The 24,276-nt window shown below is 58.6% G+C and overlaps 1 protein-coding gene across 6 annotated transcripts in view; it reads right to left on the bottom strand.

The window, feature by feature from the left end:
* DENND3 (DENN domain containing 3) overlaps window positions 1-24,276 on the bottom strand; it is a 52,282-nt gene that overhangs the window by 24,369 nt on the left and 3,637 nt on the right. For 5 of the 6 annotated variants that reach the window (XM_045049533.1, XM_023248691.2, XM_023248692.2 and 2 more), the window contains exons 2-13: window positions 21,901-22,156; window positions 20,896-21,011; window positions 20,343-20,485; window positions 17,300-17,411; window positions 13,138-13,257; window positions 12,704-12,922; window positions 9,898-10,013; window positions 7,641-7,796; window positions 5,988-6,084; window positions 3,594-3,697; window positions 2,939-3,138; window positions 545-1,066 (exon numbers count right to left, since the gene is read on the bottom strand). In XM_045049533.1, the coding sequence (XP_044905468.1) occupies window positions 545-1,066; window positions 2,939-3,138; window positions 3,594-3,697; window positions 5,988-6,084; window positions 7,641-7,796; window positions 9,898-10,013; window positions 12,704-12,922; window positions 13,138-13,257; window positions 17,300-17,411; window positions 20,343-20,485; window positions 20,896-21,011; window positions 21,901-22,156 (2,161 nt within the window). The remainder of the gene's footprint in view (window positions 1-544; window positions 1,067-2,938; window positions 3,139-3,593; window positions 3,698-5,987; window positions 6,085-7,640; window positions 7,797-9,897; window positions 10,014-12,703; window positions 12,923-13,137; window positions 13,258-17,299; window positions 17,412-20,342; window positions 20,486-20,895; window positions 21,012-21,900; window positions 22,157-24,276) is intronic. The other variant, XM_023248693.2, reaches the window with a different exon arrangement.

Raw genomic sequence — 24,276 nt, 5'->3', positions numbered from 1 at the left:
CACGCCAACACGGGAAAGTTCTGGAAAGTTCTGGAAACACGCTGTGGAGGAGCAGAGTGACTGCAGACCGACACAGCAGGACACAAGTCACCCGTCCTTGAAAACCACACAAAGCCCAGGTCCCGCTTTCAGACACGCGTGTTCCCAGTAAACACGCAAGAACGTGGTCAGACAGGAAGGATCCGGCTGGGGACAGGTCCCTCTAAGGAGGGAAAGACAGAACGGACAGCTGCGGTCAGCGTGGACAAGGCAGCGCTCCCGGAAGGGGGGACGATGCCACGCCGTCTGCATCACCGGGCGTGCGTGCAGGGTTCCCACTGACGGCAGAATCGCACACGGTGAGCGGTTCCCCGGGACGGGGGGGACCCTGCGGGGGCGGCCGGCTCTCCAGTCACACTGCCCTACCCCCAAAGATCAGGGACAGGCCAGCCCCTCCTGGTCCTGTAGGTGCCCAGATGGGGAAGAGGCCTCACCCCACGGGGTCACAGCACTGTGAGCGGACCGTCCTGGCGTGTTTAAATCCAGGCCACGGCCGTCCTCTTACCTACAGTCAACGCCTCGAACAATCGGTTTATGATGTTGGTGTCCTTCACGATGCCCGACTCCTGGACCCTCTTCACGAAGTCGTCCAGCTGCATGTGCTTCTTCGGCAGCTCGAAGTTTTTCACGCGGTCGTCCGGCTTGGGGGCCTCCCCGGGCTTGTCCACGACCTCGCTGATGAGGCGTCGCAGCTCGGGCACCCGCTCGGCCTGGGCGCGCTCGGGGCCCGACATGGACTCCACCGTCCTCCGGACGAGATCGGCCGGGAAGATCCTTATGTCTGTCTTGTACAGACTCTGGAAATCCAAGAGGGCGTCCAGCAGCTGCCCCTGCATCAGGTGGACGGCCCCCCGGAGATAGAAGTACCTGGCCAGCAGCACGGAGTTGTCGGGGGCCAGCAGGCTCATGGCCTTGCTCAGCAGGCCCACGCAGTCGGAGTAGTAGGCCTGAACGCACTGGCTCACCAGCGGGAAGTGGATCTCCGGGACCTTGAAGGAACACGTCGCCTTGGGGGTCACGCTCGGAACTAGAGCGAAGAGAGAAGGAGCAGGTCATCAGCAGAGCCCGAAACAGTCGTGTCCCCGCCATCCTGTCCAGGTCGTTCCTGGGCCTTGGTTGGGTACAATGTAAAGCAAGAACCCTCGTGCCTCTTCCAGAAAGCTCCACGTACCCCCGAGCCGAACGAGGGGCTCCCACTCTGCATCCACGGCACCCTGGGAACACGGAACACTTTCATCCGCTGAGACTTCAGCGCTAAGTCAAAGCTTTGGTAGACAGTCTTTATCGGAGGGCCCGACTGACAACCTGAGCCAAGACGCACAGCCAGGCAGCACTAGGCCCCGTGCGACTGTGTCCTTTGCCTCGGTGGCAACTCTGTGCGATGGCCACCGTCCTCGCCCCCCGTCTTACAGACGTGTAAGCCGAGGCCCCCCTTGTTCCAGGTACACAGCTGCTAAACGCCAGAGCCAGGCCTAACCCAGCTGTGTCTCACACCAGTTGCTTCACCGGAGGTCACCTAAGGGCCTCACAGGTGGCACCGGGGCCACGGCAAGGCCAGTCCCGCAGGGAGGCCGCTCACCCTGGGGAGGTGGGGTCTCGGCCACGAAGCCTGCAGGACGGAGAGGAGCCAGGAAGGGTAGGGGGGCTCCAGGTGAAGGTTCAGAGGCCGGAACGCCTTCCCGCAGCGGAGGGAGCACGGCCAGGGGTGAGAAGCGTCACCGGGTTTTCCGCAGGAGGAACTACGGGCCCAGAGGGGTGACGTACCCTGCCCGCGGTCGCACAGCCAGGAAGCCGCCGCGAGGGGACTCAGACCAGCAGGCACCTCAGGAATGCTTCGCTGTCACTAAGGACTTTTCCGCTTAAACACACGCCCCCGCCCGCCGACGCCAGCTGGGCGTGCGGCACACGCATCGGGAGGGGCCGGCAGGGCCCCCGCGGCTCACGGTGCCTGGCCTCACCCAGCCTCTCCCGGAACCGCGTGGAGAGCGGCCCTGAGCGCGAAGAACCGAGGCGTACGTGCCACCTCCTTACACGGAGTAAAACACGGGCTCGCACACGTGGCCTACGGCAGCTTACACCCCGCCGAAAGCCCAGCTGACGCCGGGGGCCGTGCACGGCCTGCCTCAGAGACGGAGCCGCGGCCTCTCTCGGCACCGACTGGCTCCTGCTGTCCCTCCGCCCGGAACATGTCACCGGGGCGGCCCGGCCTCGCCAGCCACTCCCGTCTCTGCTGGAACGTGGCTTCCGCACCCGGGCCCCCTCTCCGGGCCCCCTCTCCCGGGCCCCCTCTCCCAGGCCCCCTCTCCCGTCCCCCCTTCCCGTCCCCCCTTCCCGTCCCCGACACTGCTCCCTTCGTGCCGTGACAGCACGCGCCCCGATGTTATGCGTTCATCTTTTCCCAGGAGCCCCGCCCGCGCCACGGGGGTGGGGGCGCCGGGTCCCTCGTGTCCCCCGGATCTGGAGGGGGCGTGGCGCTCACCGGGGCCCAACAGTCGTGACCGTCAGGCGTGCATATGTGTAAACGTGTATTCTGCACGCACACGCGTGTACGCGCACAGACACGCAGGCGAGCACATACGTGGAAGTCCCCCAACCGTGTGGAACCGCCATGATAGCAGTGCAACTGGGGAGTGGAAAATACAGGCAAGAAACCATCTTCCAGAATGAGTGCGGTTTGCAAAACAAATATTTCAAACAAGTAAACTGCTAAAAAAAAAAAAAAACAAAAACAAAAACCCACCCACAAAACCCATCCCCTGCCACAGGGACAGGCTCCAGCTGTGTGCACAGACCTGCCACATCGGCCCCGGGGACGGGGGACTCATCACCACACGGGCCGGGTCACACTGTCGGCCCCAGGGACGGGGGACACGTGACCGCGCGCAGGCCGGGTCACCACCTGTGCTGCTGCTCCTGGAGCCCTCGGAGTCCATCTTCCGGAGCGACGAGTTCCGGGCGGGCAGCTCGGGCACCGCGATGTCCCGCAGGTTGGGCATGCTGACCACCATGCGCCGGTGAGTGATGTGCAGGGACGATGAGTTTCGGGAGGCCATCTTCTCGATGGTCGGTCTTCGGGGACTCGGCAGCATCCCGCTTAACCTGCGGTTGGAAAAAGCAACCACGCCTTACAGACACGAGCGCGTCCAAAGAGTGGGTCTCCACGCCTGCACATCTGCAGCGCGAGCGCGGCCCCGGCCCGCTATTCCCGCACGCACGTGGGAAGCGGTGGCAGCGTCTGAGTCTCCCCAGTGCAGTGAGAGGCGGGGGGACGGACGGGACCCCCAGAGAGACACAACACACGCGGTGTCTGTGGGGGGCCAGGAACAGCGTGGGGCGGCGGCGACGCGGACCCCGAGGTGCACACGCGCATCAGCTGCGCTCGGCGTACCCCCCCCCCCCCCCCCCACCAAACAGAAGTGCGTGGGGATGTGCCCTACGTAAGTTTCTAAAGTGTGAGATTTTCCGGCCGAATTTATTGTTCATCCACCCAAGTAACTGCACGCTGCTGGAGCATCCGGGTCCCCAGAGTCGTGCACCCACACCAGAGACCGCACCTGTCCTCGTCCGACTGCGTGTTGAGGTCCATCTGGGCGAAGGCGTCCATCCTTCTGCTGAGCCGGGCTTTAAGGAAAGAGTGAAACATGTAGGTATCCAGAACCTGAAACAGACCACAGGGGGCCAGTCACCACCGCGATCGCGGCCCCCGCTGTGCCGCCGACGTGCTGGGGCAGCCTGCCCACCTCCCCACCCCCCCACCCTGGCTCCCTGGACACAAGCTCCTGAGCGGGTAGCTTTCTTCACTTGTGCCCACCTGCAAGGCTCACCGTCCAGATCCCCACAGGGCTGCCTGAAAGGATCGCCACTCTTTATGTTTGAAAAATCACCAAAAGTTCAAAAACCCAACCATCTTCCTCTCACGACAGCAAGAGCCAGCGTCCTCTGGCCGTCGATTCCAGGTCTCTGGGGACCGGGCCCCCCGCACCCCGCCCCCCACAGCAAGTGCACCGTCTGGCGCCGGCCCGTGGCTCCCACCACCCGGCTGCTGGTCTCTCACCGGACAAGGTGACCCTCCAGCAGCCCGTCCCTGTCCCCACCCTGCCCCCTGCTGTGGGTGACCGGCCCGCAGGTGATGAGGCTCAGGCCCATCGGCCACTGCCAGCCCGGCCGAGCAATAGGAGGGCCGCAGGCGCTCAGGCCCGTGGGGAAAGTGCCGGAAACCCCACGTGCAAAAAGCCCACAGGAGAGTGACGGCAGGGAGTGGGCGTGTGGAGGGATGGGAGGTGGCAGTGTGGCTCACGGGGACTCCTGCCACCCTCTGGGAGCCGACAGAGCGAGGACGCGATGGCAGAGCGCTGGGCCCGGGCGCCCTGTCACAGCTGTGACCCGGCTTTGCTCTGGCCCCACACGCGTCCCTGGCTTCTCCCTGTGCTCCTCTGTGGCGCCTTTTGCGAAGGAGTCTCATGCGGGCACCATCTTTTTTCTTTTAATTTGTTTTTAAAGTTTATTTATTTAGAGAGACAGAGAGAGAGACCGAGAATCCCAAGTAGGCTCCGTGCTGTCACCGCGGAGCCCGACGCGGGGCTCGACCTCTCGATCCTGGACCAGGACCTGAACTGAGATCAAGAGTCAGAAGCTCCACCGACTGAACTGCCCAGGCGCCCCTTGCGTGGGCAGCGTCCTGTGGGCCCCTCAGGCCAGGCTCTGTGCCCCGGGGAGGGTGTGCAGAGCCTACTGACAGCTGGGGTCCCCGCGGACGGGGGAGCACCGAGTGCGTCCAGCAATCCTCAGAGCAGACACGGAGGGCGCGGGCAGGGCCCAGAGAGAGGCAGAGGCCGCCAGCCGGCCGACGTGAACGGCTACCGTGTGGGCCACGGTCACAAGAAGAGCCGAGGCTCGGGAACCAGGCTCGGGCGTCCCCTCCCGCCACAGGCTGGACGGCGAGCCGCTGAGAGAGGCAGCCTCGCTTCCTGCCTGGGGCTCTGGGCTGAGGCAGCCGGGAATCCCTACAGAGCCCGGAGTGGGGGGCAGCTCTGCAGAGTTCTGGAAGCCTGTGCAGGGGCCCGCCCTGGAGGGCAAAGCACATGGAATTAGGCAAAGGAGGACCACGGAAGCTGAAGGGCCACGGGAGACCTGTGAGCCTGGAGCAGCCTGAGCGTGGGCCCCTCCGTGGCCGGGGCACCAGCACCTGGCGAGGGAGGGACACCAGCCCCGGGAGAAGGCCGCCCCCACCCACCTGGAAAGTGGAGAACACCAAGGTCAGCTCCAGTTGTGCCACCGGCCACAACGAACCCCAAATACGACGCTGCGTAATAGGCAAGAATGGAGGCGCCCCCAAAAGCTTAACAGGTGGGCAGAAAACCCCGGTGCTGCCTCCCACCCCCCACCCCGGCTGCAGCAGCCCCTCGGATCGGAGCCGTCGGGCGACGGAGAGGTCTCGATCCGGACCGAGGAAGCGGTGTCCGGGCACACGCGTCTGTCGGGATTTATCACCCTCTCTCTACACTTACACGGGGTGCATTTCACGACAGGTAAACTGCACTCCAAAAAGCGGATTAAGAAAGTAAGAGATGGTAGGGGCGCCTGGGTGGCTCAGTCGGTTAGGTGTCCGACTTCGGCTCAGGTCATGATCTCACGGTCTGTGAGTTCAAGCCCCGCGTTGGGCTCTGTGCTGACAGCTCAGAGCCTGGAGCCCATTTCAGATTCTGTGTCTCCCTCTCTCTCTGCCCCTCCCCTGTTCATGCTCTGTCTCTGTCTCAAAAATAAATAAACATTAAAAAAAAATTAAAAAAAAAAAAAAAAAGAAAGTAAGAGATGGCCACAGGGAAACCACGGTAAAGCAAGCTTCCTGTCAAAACTATCAATAAAATACTCACAGACGCTTTTGAGAAAGCGTATTTTGAAACATGTTCTGAGTGGAGAGAGGCCCCCAAGCCCCACGTGCTCCTTACCTGCTTGTAGAACTGCTGGTCCCCCGGAGCTCTGCTTTTGAGAAACTCCTCGCTGTTGAACACTCTGTGCTCATAATTTAAGTGATTCTTCACCTCCCTGAGAAAGAGAAGGTGGTCTGAGCGTGGAAACGCTTTTAAATGCATGAAAAAGTCGTCACTACTGGGGCACCTGGGTGGCTCAGTCGCTTAGGCGTCCGACTTCAGCTCAGGTCACGATCGCGAGGTCTGTGCGTTCGAGCCCCACATCCGGCTCTGTGCTGACAGCTCAGAGGCTGGAGACTCATTCGGATTCTGTGTCTCCCTCTTGCTCTCTGCCCCTCCCCCGCTCACGCTCTGTGTCTCTCTCAAAAATAAACATTAAAAAAATTTTTTTTAGGTTATCCCTATTACACAACACAAAATGACCAGAGATGCATCCTGTGCAAGCTCTGTCCTGTAGAAAGAGGGTTCTGGCCCCCAGAAGGGCTGGGCTTGGGTGTGCCCGCTACTCCAGCTGTCCATTACTTCCAGCACGGCTTCTCTCTGCACGGAGGGACCCTCACTGTTCTCGCCCCCTTGGGGCCCCGTTCCCTATGCAGACGGCACGGCCACGGGTACCTGCCGTGGACCCTGAGGGGGAGGCCCAAGGAGGGCGGGCAGACTCTCTGAGCACGAACACCCACGACCTCCCCCAGCTAAAGTAACCGCCTACACATGGGATCGAGGCTCTCACAGGCCGTATTCCGTATGTAGGACACTCAACGCTCTCCTTCCGCGGTGAGGGAAAAGTCACGTAAGAGAAATAAAGTCTGATCATCCGTATCCAAATTGTCTGCTTTTTTATGAATCCATCAAGATTGTAAAGTGTCAAAAAAAAAAAAAAAAACAAAAACCCTTGCTCATGACATATTTCGTTTTAAAAGAACAAAAGGAGGGGCTCCTGGGGGGCTCAGTCGGTTAAGCATCTCACTTGGACTCAGGTCATAATCTCACAGTTTGTGGGTTCGAGCCCCACATCGGGTTCTGTGCCGACAGAGTGGAACCTGCTTGGGATTCACTCTCCCTCTGTCTCTGCCCCTCCCTGACTTGTACTTTCTCTCTCAAAAAACTTAAAGAATTTTTTTAAAATCTAGAAAAAATATAAAAGAACAAAAGGAAAATAATGTATTTGTGTGCACATAAATTACACTACTTTGAGCAGAGATAACACAACCTGTCTACAATACGCTGTCCCATTTTTTTCCTAACAAGTTCTGTGTCTTATGGAAATATATGCATTTGAAGAACACAACCATTAAATAACAATCACAGAGCACAGTCAAGGCAGCAGGCTCTGGCCTAAACCCCTCCCGGGTGGAGGGTCCATCTGGACGCCTCTACTCCTGCAGGGCTGGGGACAAAGCTAGCGACAGATCCTGAGTGCCTGTGCCCGGGGGGTGGGCTTCGTTCCTGCAGTGACCCAAGTGTCCCCACCCCGGGCTGGCCCCGAGCCCTCAGCCAGCACAGTCCCGCACGGGCGGTCATGGTCCCCGGGAAAAAACAGGCCTGCTGAGCCTGCCGGGGTGTGATCACGCGGTAGGGCCACCGGGGCAGGGCCCGATCCCGATTCTGCCGCCTCCCACACGGAGGGAGAGCTGGTGGCGCCCCCCACAGACACGGGAGGGGTGCCACTACCTGAAGATGCTGACGAGCAGCTGCAGGGCCACCTGCTGCAGCTGGTAGTTGAGTCCCTGCTGCCAGGCCCGCCTGCGGGCGCGCCCCTCGTTCAGGTCTGTGCTGGCGCCCAGGTGGGCGAGGTCCAGGTCGTGGTGCAGCTGAAGGCTCTGGACCCTGGGAAGGAGCAGAGGGACGCTGAGCACAGCTCACACTCCTACGGGCAGGGGTGGGGGGGACGCTCAGGAAGGGGGTTTACCCCCCCCCCCAGGTGCACCAACACTCTTCGGATGCTCAGAAGAGCCGGCAGTAACTTCGGGGAGGGATCACTAAAAATACACCCCCGGAGAGCTCACTCACCTCTGCACACAAGCAGCTCCTTGTTCAGACCCCACGGAGGCCCTGACTGTGCACACTGCTACCCAAGCCGGAGCCTCCCCTCCCCCGGCCCCGCCCGCCAGGGGCACCAGCTCCCCAGCCCCACACCTTCCCCGCGCCCGGCCTGGGGGAATCGGTGCACCAGGGTCCTGGGTGTCACCGCTCTCGGCCCGTGGGCTGTCAGCACATTCACAACCCCGGCCTCCCCAGCACCGTCAAGGCCGCGGCGCTGGAAACCAGCGGGCAAATCTGCGGTTCGCACACAAAATGAACACGCCCAACGCACGTCCCCCCCCCCCCCCCACTTCCTTCCTGAGCGCCTCCTGCGCGCCGGGCTGCGTGCTGACCACAGACAGAGCTCCAGGGTGGGGCTGGCATTCGAGTGGGAAGAAACAGAAAAACAGAAGAATGCACCCCAGATACGAGGTCACGGGAGGTCAGGGAGGTGAGGAGAGGGATCAGAGAACGAAGGCTAGGAAACAGCCCGTCTGGTGGCTGGGGAAGAGCGCTCGAGGACCCCGGACCTGGAAGCTGAAAGGTGAAAAGCCAGACAGGCACGAGCGGCCCTGAACGGGTGGGGAGCACCCAACCCCTGGAGACCCCACAGCAGCCCGTGGGGCTGAGGCAGGGGCGGGGCGGGCTGAGGCCGGGTCTGAGCGGTCAGCAGGGCCGGGGCGGGTCGGGGAGCGCCCCGGGTCCGCCCCGAGAGCGATGAGAAGCCGCCGCTGGAGACGGACGTCCCGGCCCCGCAAACCCCGGCTGACCGGTCAGGTAACCACCACGTGGAAGGTGTCGGCACCTTCACACACGTGCCAGCGACCACACGCGACTCGGCCTCCGTTACGAGGCAGTCTCCCCTGGCTGAGGCCACAGGAGACACCGCACCCCACCACTGCGGGGTCTGGCCAAGCAGAAGCCCACCCGCTGCGTGTATTCTAGAATTCCGACACCACCACACGCCACACGGCCGAGGGCGAGAGCCCCATCCCACCGGGGGTGCTCCACCCCAGCGTACACTGGAGACACGGCACCAGGCCCTGGCGCCCATCCCTGCTAAAATGTCCGACTCGGATGATCAGGCAAAAGTGAACGATTAGAAACGTTCATCAGTACACAAATCCGGCCCGGTGTGGGGCATCCCAGGGGTGCCGAATACCTATCTGCTGGGGGAGGGAGAGAAGGAAAGAGGAGGGAAGGGAGGAGGGAAGGAGGGAAGGGAGGAGGGAAGGAGGGAAGGGAGGAAGGAAGGAGGGAAGGGAGGAGGGAAGGAGGGAAGGAGGGAAGGGAGGAAGGGAGGAGGGGAGGAGGGAAGGAGGGAAGGAGGGAAGGAAGGAGGAGGGGAGGAGGGGAGGAGGGAAGGAAGGAGGAAAGGAGGGAAGGAACCTCAAAGGTCACAGGCACATGACTGGGGCACAGAGAGAGGGTGGGGAGGCTTCCTGGGGGGTGGGACCATCACCTGACCGTGGGGCCATTGGTATTCAGAAAAGATCTGAATAAGGACGAATGACTTCTGTTTTAAAACATTCACAACAGGGGCATCTGGGTGGCTCAGTCAGTTAGGGTCCAACTCTTGATTCTGGCTCAGGTCATGATCTCATGGTTCATGAGTTTGACGCCCACCTCGTGCTCTGCTCCGAAAGCGCAGAACCTGCTTGGGAGTCTCTCCCTCCGCCCCTCCCCCACTTGTGCTCACTTGCACAGGTGTACTCTCTCTCTCAAAATAAACTAACTTTAAAGTAAGGAAATAAATACATAGATAAGATATTCACAAACAATTTCCAAACTGTGATGACAAAAAACATCGATCTGTAACATAAGATGGAGAAGAAACTCAGAACTGGCAAACACAGCTCTGGAACAAAGACGTTTCCAAGCACACGGCGGAAATTCCCACCTTTACCTCTGAATAAACGTCTGTGCCGCCAGGAGAGGGATGTCGGGAACATCGATGTCCTCGTCATTAGAGTAGGTGACGCTCCCGTTGTCGATATTTATCAGAATTAAACCATCAGCTTCCTGTGAGTGTGTAAAAATTGATGTAAGAATCTGAACTTGTAGATACCTTCAGAAACACAAAAACACATTTGTGTTCACTAAGATAGTGAATTACTTAATTAAATTGCCATATTTAATACGTACACAGAGTCTTACGTCGTCTCCACCAAAAAATGTAGGCTAGACCGTGAGTTACGTTAACAAGCTAAATCTGATTAAACACGCGCAGTCTGAGTCAAGATTCCACATGTGTCGTTATCAGGCTTTCACCTGCCCTGGTGCAAACACTCTGCGGCTACTTCAGGAGCCTGGAGAGAACATTCCAGAACTCCACCCCTCGTAGGAATGGAGTGTGGGCGGGGTTCCGGGCTCCGTGACCACACACACTTGGACTTTCTGAAAGATGTGTCTGAGTTCCTTGTAAAGGCCTCATCTGTGACAAGATGCACAACCCTGAGTCACGCCCCGGGGTCCCGAATCCCCGAAAGGCGGTGCCGGAGTCTCTGAAGGCCCCGCTCCTCGGGTCGCATCCGGGCCCAGCCTCCTGATGCCCACGTCGGTGACACGTGAGGCCCGAAGGAAGTTGTCCAGACACGGACACAGTGCTCTTTGTGAGCATTAATGCAGGTCACAGCACAGATGTGTGACAGGACTGTCACGGGACCGCTTCCAAGACCCCAGCCCTACAGAGGAAAATGTCCAGACGCAAAACACGCTCTTCAGGCAAGAGCTGCTGCTTGTCCCGAAACCTTCCAGAGCAAGTAAATGCCTAAATGGGCTTCCTTCACGAATGCTGACTGTGTTAGGTCAACGTGCCAACAAAGTTTCCCTCCGAAGGGTCTGAAACAAGATGGCTTTTCCCCTAATGACTAAAAAAAGCAACACATTTCAAACTTCAGAGCGTGGATTTTTTTCCCCGTCATTTGCAAGGCAGACTGGGTGACGTTTCCCCCCGTTCCTTCCACGAAGGTCCGAATGGTCTTCTCCCAAAGTGTGTTTGTGGCTTGGTGACTCACTGGCTTTGACAAGAACGTGGCGAGAACCCGGCTCCTCCCTGGGCTGAACACCAGCGCCTACCACCTTCCTGGGATTCACTCCAGAACGTTCCAAGTAAAGCAGGGCAGCGGAGCCCCACCTGACGAGGGCTGGAGACGGGAAGGGACCCGTGGCGTCGCCCTGACCTTTCTCCGTGTCTGTGCACACTTAGGAAGCCCCAAAACAGTCACGGGAAAGCGACCCTGAGCAGACTGCCTGCAAGCACACGAAGGTGCACACGTTATCAGTCACCGGGGAAACGCACGTCCCAGCCAGACACCGCTTCACGCTCGCCAGGGTGGCTACAAGCACAGGCACGGGGGCTGGTGAGGAGGGCGGAAAGTCGGAGCCCCTACGTTGCCGCTGCACACACAGCCTGGGCTCTTCTCGAACGGCCAGTTCGCGTGTGACCCCGCCTTCCCAGCCTACGCGGCACGTACCCGAGCCGAGTGAGGCGCGTACAGCTGTGCACGGACGTTCACGACAGCCAAGAGGAGAAAGAACACGTGCGTCAACCGACGGAGGGGTGAGCGGACTGTCGTGACGTTCACACAAGGGGCCCTGTCCTGTGGCAAGAATAGCGTCCGGCTGCCGGCGACAGCGTGGATGAACCTGAAGCCGCTGTGCTGGGCGAGGGGAGCCACGAAAGGCCTCACGCGGACATGAAACCAGGTGGAAGGGGACAGACGGCAGGTGGCGGCGGCCAGGGGCAGGCGGAGGACAGCACGGGGGGACGCTGAGGCACCCAGGGCTTCTCCACGGGAGATGAAAAGGTCCAAAATTAGCTGGCACGAAGCCACTGAGTTGTACGCGGTCACCGGGTAAACCTCGTGGTGAATGAATTTTACCTGAATAAAGGCGTTTTACAAAACCGAACCCGCCCTTCCTGCTGACGATACCACGACGTTCATTCCAAACCCGTGAGGTCAGCTCACTTAACGTACGTTGTTAAGCACCTGCTGTATGCCGAGTCCTGTTCTCTTGGCTCCTTTGACCCTGGCCGCAATAACACGGCCGGCACGCTCAGTGTCGTTTACGACCAGGACACGAAAGGGCGCGACGCTCGGTCACGGCTCAGGCAGAGCGAGTGAACGGCCACCGGATCCAGCAAGGCCCGCCCGCCCGCCGCCACCGTGAACCACACGCTGCGTGTGCAGGCGTCCACGGCAAGGGGGTCCGCGGCACGACCAACGGCAGACGCGGGGCAGTCGCGCTGCCGGCTGTGGCGAGCGGAGCCCAGGCGCGTGCCGGGCGGGCGCGGGAGGGTCCCGGCTCACAGCCCCGCCCGGGAGGACGTGACCGCCTCAGAGGCCAGGAAACTGAGGCGCGGCAAAGGCGAGCACGTCACCGGACGCCGCAAAACCAGAAAGCGGCCACGGCCAGGCGGGGGCCCGCGCTCTCCTGGCTGTTCGGCGGGAACCCATCGAGCCCCGGGGATTTAAGCGGCCTCACGAGGGACACGAGGTTCCAGCACCCAGGATACCACGGCCCCGAACGCACCCCGAGGCCCGCGAGCGACAGCACGCCGTGCGTGTGGTGCCCAGAGCACACCCCGGGGACGGGGGTGACGGCCACCCCCCGCCCCCGGGGCCGGTGTGTCCGGCCCGCCCCGGGGGCGCTCCCAGAGCCGCCTGTGTGTCCCCGCAGGGGCGACCGGCTGACGGTGGAGGCCTGACCTTGCTGACTTCTTGGAAGTGGTCCAGGTGGCAGCCCATGAGGAAGGACGTGGGCGCCATGACGAAGTCCAGCATCTGGCCCGACAGGATGGGCACGAAGGTGTGCTGCCACTGCAGGGGGTGCAGGTAGGCGAGGAAGCACTCGGCCACCAGGGCCAGCAGAGCCCAGCTGGACGAGAAGAACACGATGCGCTGCTCCGTCAGCAGGCACGTCAGGATCTGCGGGGACCGACCGCACCGTGAGCACAGCCCCGCCGGGGGCCACGCGCCCACCGCGACCGGGCGGAGTCGCTTTCCCGGCCCCCGCCCCCTCCCCCACCGGGGCCCCTCTAACTCCGCCCCGTCGGCTTGAAGCGAACCGACGAGCCTTCCCAGGGCTCTGCGGGACGAGGCCCAAGCAGCGGGGGGCGCCCTGGGTCCGGAGGGTGGCGTACCTGCAGCACCTGCTCGGGCCTGAAGCACAGCAAGGGCAGGTGAAGGTCCAGGTCGACGACCGGGCTCTCGGGGTCCGCCCGGGAGGGAAACACGATCTGCAGCGGCTTCATGTTGAACACCTGCGGCGACCACGTTCCCCGATTAGTCCAGTGGCCGCTCCCGGCGGAGGCCGAACCCACTGAAACAGTCCGCTGCGGCTCCGGGCGTGCGCGTTAGGCTACGTTTGGGGGGGGCTCACGCTGTCACCTCCCGTGTCGCAGAACGCCAGAGCCGTCCAGAGACCCAGAACCGCTGCTAAAGGCTCACGGGTGAATCGAGTACTTGGCGTCTCTTTCAGCCAAGGTTCCCCAAGCGCTCCCGTTAACGAGCAACCCGCCCGTTGGCAGCGACGGGCCGACACCCAGATGGCCCCCCAAAGATGGCCCCCCACGCAAGTTCTAAGTCAAGCAGGTCCGGGTTAATCTTAGCTAGTACACGTTTTTCTTATCATTCGGGTCACTGCAGATTACAAATTCTCCCAGGATCTTCTATTTAGTTGTCAAAGCTCCTTGAAGACCTGTAATTCAAGAAACTGTTGAGGAAGACTCTATTTTTCCAAATGATATTATCTTAAAATAACACCTCAGTTCAAATTCCCTACACGCAGACGCCCCTTCTATGTTAACAGGCGTGGTAGACGGAAGGGGAAAGTAGGGGCACCGTAGGGGCCCCTCCGCCAAGGGGCCGTCCTGCCCGATGACAAGTTCGTTCCTGACTGTGGGTGTCAGCCTCGAGGGGGGGTGTCTGGGAGACGCTGGGGCCACCCGCGCCCCCGCAGCCCCCCAAACGCACAGAACAGAGAGGCCAGAGTGCAAGCAGTCGTGGGAGAGAACACGGAGAGAAGCCGCATGGAATCTGAGGAAAGAGAAGCTCCGACCAGGCAAAGCGAGGAAGGGTGAGAAATGGAGCAACGTGGAAGACCAGGTGCAGAGAAGGTTCCAGAACAAATGTCCACAATCCACACCAAGTGAACACTCGTGTGAGAAACCCGCAGGTGGCGCGTCTGCTAGGGCCTCCTGACAACGCCGTCTTGTCACCCTGCCTGCCTTCCTGTCACCGACTGGTCCATGGAAGCAAAATGCGTGACTTGTGTGGACAGGAACACCCCCTTTATTTGGAACAAGTGAAAGCAGAGTTAAGTGCTCCAAGTCGTGGGGGCGCCTGGGTGGCTCAGCTGGTTGAGCATCCGACCCTTGGGTTTCAGCTGAGCTCCTGACCTCATGGTTTGTGGGTTCGAGCCCCACATCAGGCCCCACGCGGACAGTGCAGAGCCTGCTTGGGACTCCCTCTCTCTCTCTCTCTCTCTCTCTCTCTCTCTCTGTACCTCCCGCCTTGCTCGGTCTCTCTCTCTCAAAATAAATAAATAAACTTATTTTTAAAAATGCTCTAAGTCACAATGAACTAGTAATAATTGTAAAGTGTACGGGAAAAACCCCCTCAAGTATTTCAAACAATAATTGCGTCAGCCAGCTTCCCAGCGACAGAGAACAACTAGACGCGAACGCTGGGGATTCTACCAGAGACGTCGCCCAGCCCCCGGGACGTGGCCGCTGCCGTGCCAGTGACCTCACGGCACGTAAGACCCGCACCCGGGCAGCTGGGTGCTGTCACCCCACCCACCTCGCAGGTGAAGGAACAGAGGAAGGAGAGACACCTCAGGAAAAGGCCTGCCAAATTTCAGCGTGACTGGAGCCCCAGAGAAACACCAGGTTCCACACACGAAGCGACACAGGGAGTGAGTCTGTCAGGTTCAGTGGGAGGAAGAGCCACATCTCACTGCACGTCCGGTAACGCCCGTGATCCGCGAGCCCGTAAAATCAGACCCGCTGGTGGGCGCAGAAACGGCGGGGGGCCCAGGGACGCGGGGCTCCCGGGGGCCGGGCTGCGCTCGGGCCGGTGGTCCAGGCGCCGTCCGAGGGGGGCACAGACCAGACGTGCCCCAGCCCCAGAGTAACGGGAAACTGCACCGGGCGCCCACACACTCGGCTCAAAACACAAGATCTACAGCTGAGCACGAGCTGCAGAGCCTCTAAATGGACCTCCGCTCGCAGTGGGTTCTGGAAGATACTGCCGAATCGGCTCCTGGCCTCCACGGACTGCTCGCATTTCCCCAGAACTAGGAACAGTCACGGTGCCTCAACACTCCCTAAGACGGATCAGGGCCACTGGGTCCATGGGAGCCCCAGAGCTAGTAGGACTCTTAGGGGAGGGTCACGGCGGCAAGCCTGCCCCAAAGTCGGCTCGTCCCGACGAGTTCGTGAAAATCAAGACCAGATCCGAACCCCTGAACCCCTGATGCTTCGCTCAACAGCTGTGGGAGAGGCAGAGGCTGGGCGTGGTGTCAGCCCTGCGCACACGCAGCCCTCGGCAGGGCCTCCGTCCTCGTGCAGCTTGGAGTCCAATGGCGGAGATGGACACTGGACAAAACACACACGTGCACCAGCCCTAACCGCAGCCTGTGCTGAGCTCTGCAGGAAGGGGGCTGGGTGCTGAGAGCGAGACAGGGGTGGGAGGTCACCGAGGGGCTGTTCCGAAGAAACTGAGGGCTGAGCAGGAGCTGGAAAACAGACAGCTGCACTTCCAGAAATAGCACGTGCAAGAGTCCCGGGGCAGCACCCGCGAGGGACGGAGGGAACCCCAGTGTGGCTGGAGAACAGTGAGCAAGGGGGTGAGGACACATGACAGAGCTGGACAGGGACACAGGGGCCAAGACGGAAGGCTGGCTGAAGGCATATAGCAAGAAATCATCGTTGGGTTTTCAGCACAAAAGGAGAGTCCGGTTTACAGATTTTAACAATCTTTGCAGCCACTATGCAGAGGATGAACTTAACAAAGGGTCAGGAAGGGACGTGGCCAGACCGGTGGTTCCTCAAGTCACGCGGGTGGGAGAAGCTGGTGGGCCAGAGTGGGGTGGTGGCAGCGGGCGTGGGTGCCTGGGAGCAAATGCCGGGTGCAGGCTGCTCAGGGGTGGACGATGGAGGGCACGCAGGGGTGAAGAGAAGAGACGTGAAGAATGACCCACCGTAAATGTTCTCACCGGGGCGGTAAACGTGGAAAAACCAAATATGAAACAGCCCAAGATTCTGAGGGACAGAAATTGGTACAGGTACTATCTGTATGCTACTCGTGCTCAAAGGCAGAATACAGTAAGCACAGTTAACCCGCAAACGGTTCTGAACCCGGTTCTGTTCGCTACTTAGCAGGTCCCCGGCGAATACCTGTTGAGTTTATAGAGCAAGAACGTAAACTTTGATGATTTCACTGTCCAATAAAAAATACCAATTATCCACATAATAAAGATGAGTTCCTTGCACAACACAACCCAATAAATGTTCCCTGCAAAGGTTTCTGGGAGTGGAACCAAGGCATTCGGGCGACGGCTTGGTCTCCAGGCCTGGGACGCATCTGGCGGGATTCCCCACCACCCCCCACCCTCTGCTGCCGACCACTGGGCTTAGGTCGATATTAAAAATGCACATTCTGAGTTCATAACCACATTCCCTAAGTAAAACTGATTTCTCCACTGTGAATAATCATCAAAGTGCAGAGAACCAAGATTTGTCTGCATAATCTTCCAGAAGGGACTGAGTGAAACGGAGTCAACATTTATGACCTGCTTCGAGATGCTAACCTGCCAGGTGCCTGTTTGAAAACAAGAGGTGCCCTGTGGTTACGTCAGTCTGGAAAATGCTGAGCCAGGCGGGTGTCAGTCATCACGGCTCAGAGTCTGGCCCATTACTCAGCAAAAGGGGAACGGGGGCTGCCTTTCTCCAACCGTCCTTGACCTGAAACCCCCGTGTGATAAAACAGCTGACGTCTCAGAACGAGCGTGCCAGGGATCCCAGATCCACAGATCCCAGATCCACAGAGAAAAATGGAAAGTATAAAGCCAGGCACTTTTCTTTAACCACTAAAGGGGTTCATCAGCAGCTACACGCCCACTCATCACGGGCCGCTGGGCAAACCACCTTTAGAAATAGCAAAATAGAGAATTCTGTAAGAACCTGAGAAGCTGAATTTAAACACGCCGAAACGTAAGCAACAGTTTAAAACATTTAACCCATCTCCATCGTACTTCTTTTACTGTTTGCAAAGAAAAGACGTAATTCCAGATTTAATTACCAAATGAAGTGGTCCAGGCGGTGGGCTAGGTATTAAAGATAGCTTTGCAGCAAAATCTTTTATGTGATTGTCAACTTCGAAATCTTTACAGAGCTTCAGATGAGTCAATAAACTGAAATAAAAAAAAAAAAAAATCAAATCACAAAGCGAGTCTGAGCATCCGATGGTCCTCCTTAGCATTTCTAATCCCAGCTGAAGCGTCTGCCAGGGCCGGCAGCTCAGAACTTTCCAGCAACAGGGAGACTAACCTGGATGTCACAGGGCGGGAAGCGGCTGCCCAGGATCCGGGCGTGCCCGGAAGGGGGCACAGGGGAGCTGGGGTGTTTGGGGGGCGGGGGGCCGCCCATGTTCCATTTCTTGGTGTGGGTGCTGGCTACACGGGTGTGTTCCATCAGCGGGAAGTCACTGGATTCGTGCATTTTTCTATGTGTCATACTTGAGCGGGGAACAAACATGCCAAGGGAAAGTACTTGACAAAGCTGGTTTCCCAAATGCATTCTGACTTTGGAAGTCCAGTAGGCCCTTGAACCACGCGGGGGTTAAAGGCACCCATCCCCCACGCAGTTGAAAACCCGTGTATAACTTCTGACTCCTCCAAAACTTGACTGCTGATAGCGCACTGCTGACCAGAAGCCTTACCGAGGACATGAAAAACTGATTAACAGGTATTTTGTATGTTACGCGCCTTAGCTGCTGTATCCTTACAACAAAGCAAGCCGGAGAAAAAGAAAATGGTTTTAAGAAAACCACAAGGAAGAGAAAATACATTTACAGGACTGTACGGTATTTTTCGGAAAAAAACCCCGTGCGTACGTGGACCCCCATGGTTCAAAGGCTCGGATGCATGTGATTTCAACGTAAAACGGACAAGCGGGTGCCAGGGGCAGAGGGGCTGGGAAGCGACCACAGGGCACGAGGGAGCCTTGGGGGGTGGTAAAAATGTCCTGTGTCTTAACTGTGGTGTCTACATCTGGCAAAATTTAGCCAAGCGCCCGGGACACCCTGCCTCAGTCCCCTGGGGCGGACCCCGGCCCGGCCCGGCCCACCGCCAGGGCCCACGCGTGCCCAGCAAGCCAAGCACTATGCTCCTAAGTAACAATAACTCTTCCTGGGGTCCATATCAGGATTTGGAGATAATTCAATATTCCTCTGGGGGCACTTGGGGGCCTCAGTCAGTTAAACATCCAACTTCGGCTCAGGTCATGATCTCATGGCTCGTGAGTTCGAGCCCCACACTGGGCTCTGTGCTGACAGCTTGGAGCCTGGAGCCTTCTTCGGATGCTGTGTTTCCCCCTCTCTCTGCCCCTGCCCCACACACACTCTCTCTCTCTCAAAAATAAATAAAAACATTTAAAAAATTTAAAAAAATACTCCTCTGTATTTATTGTAAAGAATAAATTAAAAAAAAAAAAAACAACCACTTCCAGCAATCTAATTCCCCAAATATAACTGAGCATTCTCTCCCAATTCTTGTCCCCACAGAGGCAATTTACATGGTCTCATTATAGCAGAAAAACAGGCTTTAAAAATACATAAATCTGGGGCACGTGGGTGGCTCAGTCAGTTGAGCGTCCAACTTTGGCTCAGGTCGCGATCTCACGGTTCTTGAGCTCGAGGCCCGCATCAGGCTCTGTGCTGGCAGCGAGGAGCCTCCTTCAGATCCTCTGACCCGGTCCCTCTCTGCCCCTCCCCAGCCCATTCTCTTTCTCCCTCTCAGTAAATAAATTTTAAAAAAATACATAAATTTGTGTTTAGAAACTGCCTTTCTGGTTCCTGTCCTTTGTTTCTCCCTAGCTCTGTTTTCTAGTTGCGGCCACTTAGCAACGGCCATTGAAAGAGACAGAAAACCCAAGAAGCAAGGAAAATGGACACGCTTTTCAGCTTAAATGTCCGCTTCCATTACTGTCAAGCAGGATGGTGTTTGTTGCCAGCATGCCACCTGACGCGACAAGGGTCAACTGCTGAAGGCACAACAGGTGTCAAGACAGTGGAGCAGGGCCACCTTCCTTAGAAGGTGGCTGTGGTGTGGCCCCAGCCCGTCCATTCGAGACGGGGCGTGAATAACCCTCCCCGTCTCACCGAAGAGGTGACTGGGGACCAAGTGCTGAAGAAGATCAGTTAATGAATAAAAAGGGACCATGTCCTCATTTATTCTGGCCCTTCCCACGCCTGGGCAAATGTTCATTAATGCGCGTGCTTCCCCTCAAGTCACTCAGTCCTGAAATGAGACCAGGGGGTTCTCTGTTGTACAAGGTGTTTTACGTGTGTGGCAATAAAACGCAGGCTAGACCCAAACTATGTCCAAAGACCAGCCACGTTTTCCAAAAAAACAAAACAAAACAAAACAAAACAAAACAAAACAAAACACCCCCATGAAGGTGCTGGAATTTGAGTTACGAAGGCCGTTAGCTTGATCCAGATGGACTCCTGCTCAGCCCCTGGCCACGGTGTGAGAACCAGAGAAATATGGGATCTGCCAGGGGTGGCTGGTGGGTGCGACGACGGAAGGGGGACCCTCTGTGGACCGCCTTCTGTCTTCAACCAAACCGCCGCCAACTCTAAGACTATTACTTTGTGAGCGTGAACACGAAGCAGCTGGGACGCACGTGGCCGGGGGGCAGGCCGTGTCTGTGCCACAGTCACGTGCCACGCGATGCTCTCTGGATTTTTCAAAAATTCTCTATATCCTCAGGCTTTCTCAGTATCAGCACTAAGACGGTTAAAGATTCCACCCCAAAAAAGGTAATTTTTAAAATGTCAATGAACTCAGCAGAACTAATGGCAGCCTCCTGATATTCTCAGAGCCAGGAACAGAGCTTTTCCTCGTATACCTTTTTTAAAACACCAAACATCAAATCCCATTAATTTTACTTCCAACAGCTTGGCTTTATCCTCCCTCATCTGGCAGACCTTCCTCACATGCCAGCGTATCCAGAAGCATCTGGAAGCTTCTAGGTGCTCCCGGGGCCCAACTGGGGCCCACCCACCACCCACCAGCGCCAGGAGTGGCCTCACGGACAAGTAGGCACCCAGGGGGGCTCACCAAGACAGGCAGTCCTTAAGGGCGTTGTAATAGGGGAATCTGGAGACCACACACACGGCAAAGGGCACGAAGCAGCCAGCCGCAGCCCCAGGTGGCCTGAACGGCTCCCAGTGCATCTTGCCGTTGTAGAAACAGGACTCGTCCTGGAGAGAAAGCCACAGGCACATGTCACCTCTCGACCCAGCCAGTCCCGGCTTCTATCCTCAGTAGTGTCGGCGTCTGCGGACAGAAGCGAGAAGCTCCCGCGTGGCTGGACTCTGAAAACGACACGCTGAGTGAAAGCAGCCAGGCGCAAAGGCCACGTGCAGGGCACGTCCACGGACACGAGGTATCCAGAACAGGCACCTCACGTCCCTGGAGGCAGAAAGCAGATGAGTGGTGGCCGGGGGCTGGAGGGGGGCTGGGGAGTGACGTCCAGGGGGGTGGGGTGCACAGCACCGCGAGCACACTCGGTGCCACTGTTCCCTGCACGTGCTGCCACGCGCTGTGTGTCCCTGCACAGTAACAAACACTGGGACCCGACTTGGGGGGGGGGTCCCCCGGAATCACGTACGTGCAGGGGTCGGTAGTACTGGGCAACCACGCCGTACGTCCTGTTCCCACAGACATCGGTCAGCACCAGAAAGTGGACAGAGTCCTCCTTCGGTTCGGAGGCCACACACACGCCCCCTGCAGATGGACAAGAGGAGATCTCATCACGGCTCAGAGCCGGGGCCGTCCGCCAGCCCGCTTTCCGCCTCCGGGACTCGCCCCTCCACTATCGCTGTGGGGCTTTGATGCCAAGATGCGCTAACTCGGGGGGTCAGCCCCTCCACACGCGCCCCCTGCTCTGCCACCCTCTGTGCTCTGCAGAATTTAGCAAACAACACGACTACAGACAAACGCTTCAGGCTGTGCCTGCGGAGCCGACGGTTTCCTGAGCACGGCAGGGGCTGCGGGTGTCCTGGGCTGTAACCCCAGAGACCAGGAGACAGCACCCATTTCTCGGTGGACACTCCCAGACGGGACACGGCGGCATGTTCCTCGTCTGCCTTTTCTAAAGCCCCTTGGGCGTTTCTCACCCACCACCGGGAAGAACAAAGGCCACCCACGACCGGGACCGCCAATTTGGGCAAGGTGTGCAAGCCCGGGCCGCCAGCCCCAGGGGCACAGAAAACAGGCACAGCTGGGGAGCCCGGGGACATGCCACAGGCCAACTGGAGGGGATTTTGACCAGCCTGCTGGACGTCTGGAAGACGGGACTGTAAGTCCAAGGTGAAAATCCTCGGAAAGCACATCTACAAACCGCAACACCTGGAAACCCCAACAACCCCTCTTCTGGGATTCAGTTTTCTAAGACCTGGGGGCGGCACTGGGTGGCCTGGGCACCCTCTATCCCCGAGACCCCTGCACTGAGTGGTCCGTGTATCCTTTAGCTCCGAAACCCCTGAGATTAAGAGAACCCAGTCCTGTGGCTCGACATCAAGGCTCAAGCGGTCACCAGCCCCCCTCTGTCACTCTCTAGAGGTGGCTTCTAGAAAGCACCATCGGTGCGGCTGGAAAGCACGGCAGCGGATACCTGGGAAGCAGAGCTGAGGCAGGGCGAGCAGGTCCACGCCATTGGGGACGCTGACGTCTTCCGGAGGGGGTCCCTTCCAGGGCTCTGTTTTGGGCTTCTCCCTCTTCTTTCTGAAGGAGCGCCTTCTGGTCTTGCTCAGAGCACAGTTGGTGCCAGCCAGCTGAGTGTCCTCCTTACTGACGAAAGGAGGCACAAAGATGGACAGGACCTCCGGGTCGAGAGCGGAGAGGCTGCTGGCCCCCTTCTTCTGGGCCACCTGAAGCGGGCAGAAATACGAACACGTGCGCGCCCTGTCGTGCACCTTCTGAGTGCCCACCGTTGGTTCTGTGCCCTCCACCCTCCACCCTCCACCGGGCACCGGCTCTGTCCCGCAGAGCATGTGCACAGCGAGGGCCGCACGGAAGCCGCTGAAGGGCCTCTCGGGCCACGCGTTCAGGCGAGTCACAGCACCCAGCAGGGCCTGGCTCTTCAGCGGCTACAAGGGGTGGTGACACAAGGTGTCCACTTCAGAGCCCGGTGCCGACAGGCAGACCCGAGTTCAGATCCGGCTCTGCTAAGGCCACAGCCAAGCTTCCCTTTCAAGAGGTGGGGTTGCAAGTCAAGTGCTCAACCCCCACGCCCCCACACCAGCGCCCCATGCCCTCATGGGCTGGTGAGGAGGGCCCTGCACACTATCTGACCAGCACAAATGGGGTGCCAACACCGTGTCCCCCGCCAGCCGGGCCATTCCCCCAGCAGTCCCGTCACCATTGACCTGGGGACAGAGACTGAGGGGTGAGAAAATGGACCACTGGCTTCAGAGACAACACCTTCCTCCAACGACCAAGTGGCCCCCCCGGGGTCTATACTGGGGGGGGTCATCACCCAGCCCGAACACTTTCGAACTTTAACTTGGTACCAGATTTTTAAAAAACCTTCTGCCTTCTCATTCATCCCTAAAATGATATAAAGGCCACAGGCACTACCTTCGATCCCCATTCTGTCTGGCCAGGACGCCTGGCAGAGCTCCCAGAGAAGGCTGGCAGGCTGTGACAGGGCCGCAGGGGCTCAGCCCCCAGCTGGCACACAGAGAAGTCAAAGGCAAGACTCCCTGGGTAGCAAGGATGTGGAAAGGTGGGGGGCGGCTGGGGTGGAGGTGGGCAGTGTGTAATCAGAGGTCTTTGAGGGACTCAGGGCATCAGGAAGGACATCACTGTCACCAGGACACATGGGACTGTCGCGGGCAGGCAGCGTCACGCTTTTGGTAAGAATCGTGGGACCAAAGGGGAACTCTCACCCTTGAGAGGAATCCTACAAGGACAGCATTTGCCCCCAGGAAATACACTCTAAACTCGAAATGCTTATTTTTATGCTGTGTATAATTTAAATTCAGACAACAGTTGCTCTATACTTGGAAAAAAAGTTTAATACCAGTAGCAACAAAGACCAAACATGGGAAATCCGTATGTCTGGGGAATTTCAAAAGCTTTGTGTATCACGCGTGAAAGGAATCCGTGTCGTGAGTTATACGAAACCTTTCTAAAACTTTCCTATCAAACTCCGGCAGTTCAGACCCACTTAACTGTGAAAGTACGAGTGGTCACGTCTTCCTCCATGAACAGTTACATCCATGAAGACTGGGCACACATCAGCGAGGGCCCCCTTCCTGCAACCTCTCTGGCCGCCTGCACACTGCTCTTCTCCTCCACCCCGACGCTCCTGGGTGCTCCCCAACCCCCCCCCACACACACACACCCCCACGCCCCGCCCCACGGTGAGTCCTTGGCCCCAGTCCCTCCTCCAGTGCCTGGCCGGCAATCTCAACACTTACGTAGTGTCCTCACTTGGGGCCAGCGTGCAGGGTCCTGCTGCCAGCTCAGACCTCTTTCCAGGCTCAGACCACACCCAACTGTGCCCGACATACCTGGGTGGGTCCTTCAAACTTATAGTTTCAAAAATTAAGCTCGTGCGGATTTCCCTAAAACCTGAGCTTCCCCCCCCCATACGCTCCCCTGTGATAAAGACGGTGCCCCTCGGGTCTCCAGAGCTGGCGCTGCGGCCCCTGCCCCTCACTCCCCTCTGCAAACCCACGTTATGGGGCCTCTGGCCTCAGAAAGGTCTCTAAAAGCAGTCCCACTACCACCCCATGGGCACAGTTCCAAAACAAGCACCCACCCCGCCTGTGGCTCAGAGCAGGTACAGATTCTGCAACAAACGAATCCTGCGAGGTTTCTGCCGGGAGAATGACGCCGCCGCCTCCTCCCAGCCGGCCCAGGGCGCCTCCCCGCACCTCTGTCCATGCTCACGAACGGGGGCATCATCCCCTTTCGAAAGGGCACACGTGACACCTGCCCCAAGGGGCGGTGGCTCCTGCACCTGATGCCCACTTTTCACCCC

Source organism: Felis catus, chromosome F2, assembly GCF_018350175.1.
Source record: "Felis catus isolate Fca126 chromosome F2, F.catus_Fca126_mat1.0, whole genome shotgun sequence".
Taxonomy (NCBI): domain Eukaryota; kingdom Metazoa; phylum Chordata; class Mammalia; order Carnivora; family Felidae; genus Felis; species Felis catus.
The sequence above is the reverse complement of the archived record's forward strand: the minus strand, read 5'-3'. Positions and strand labels throughout refer to the sequence as shown.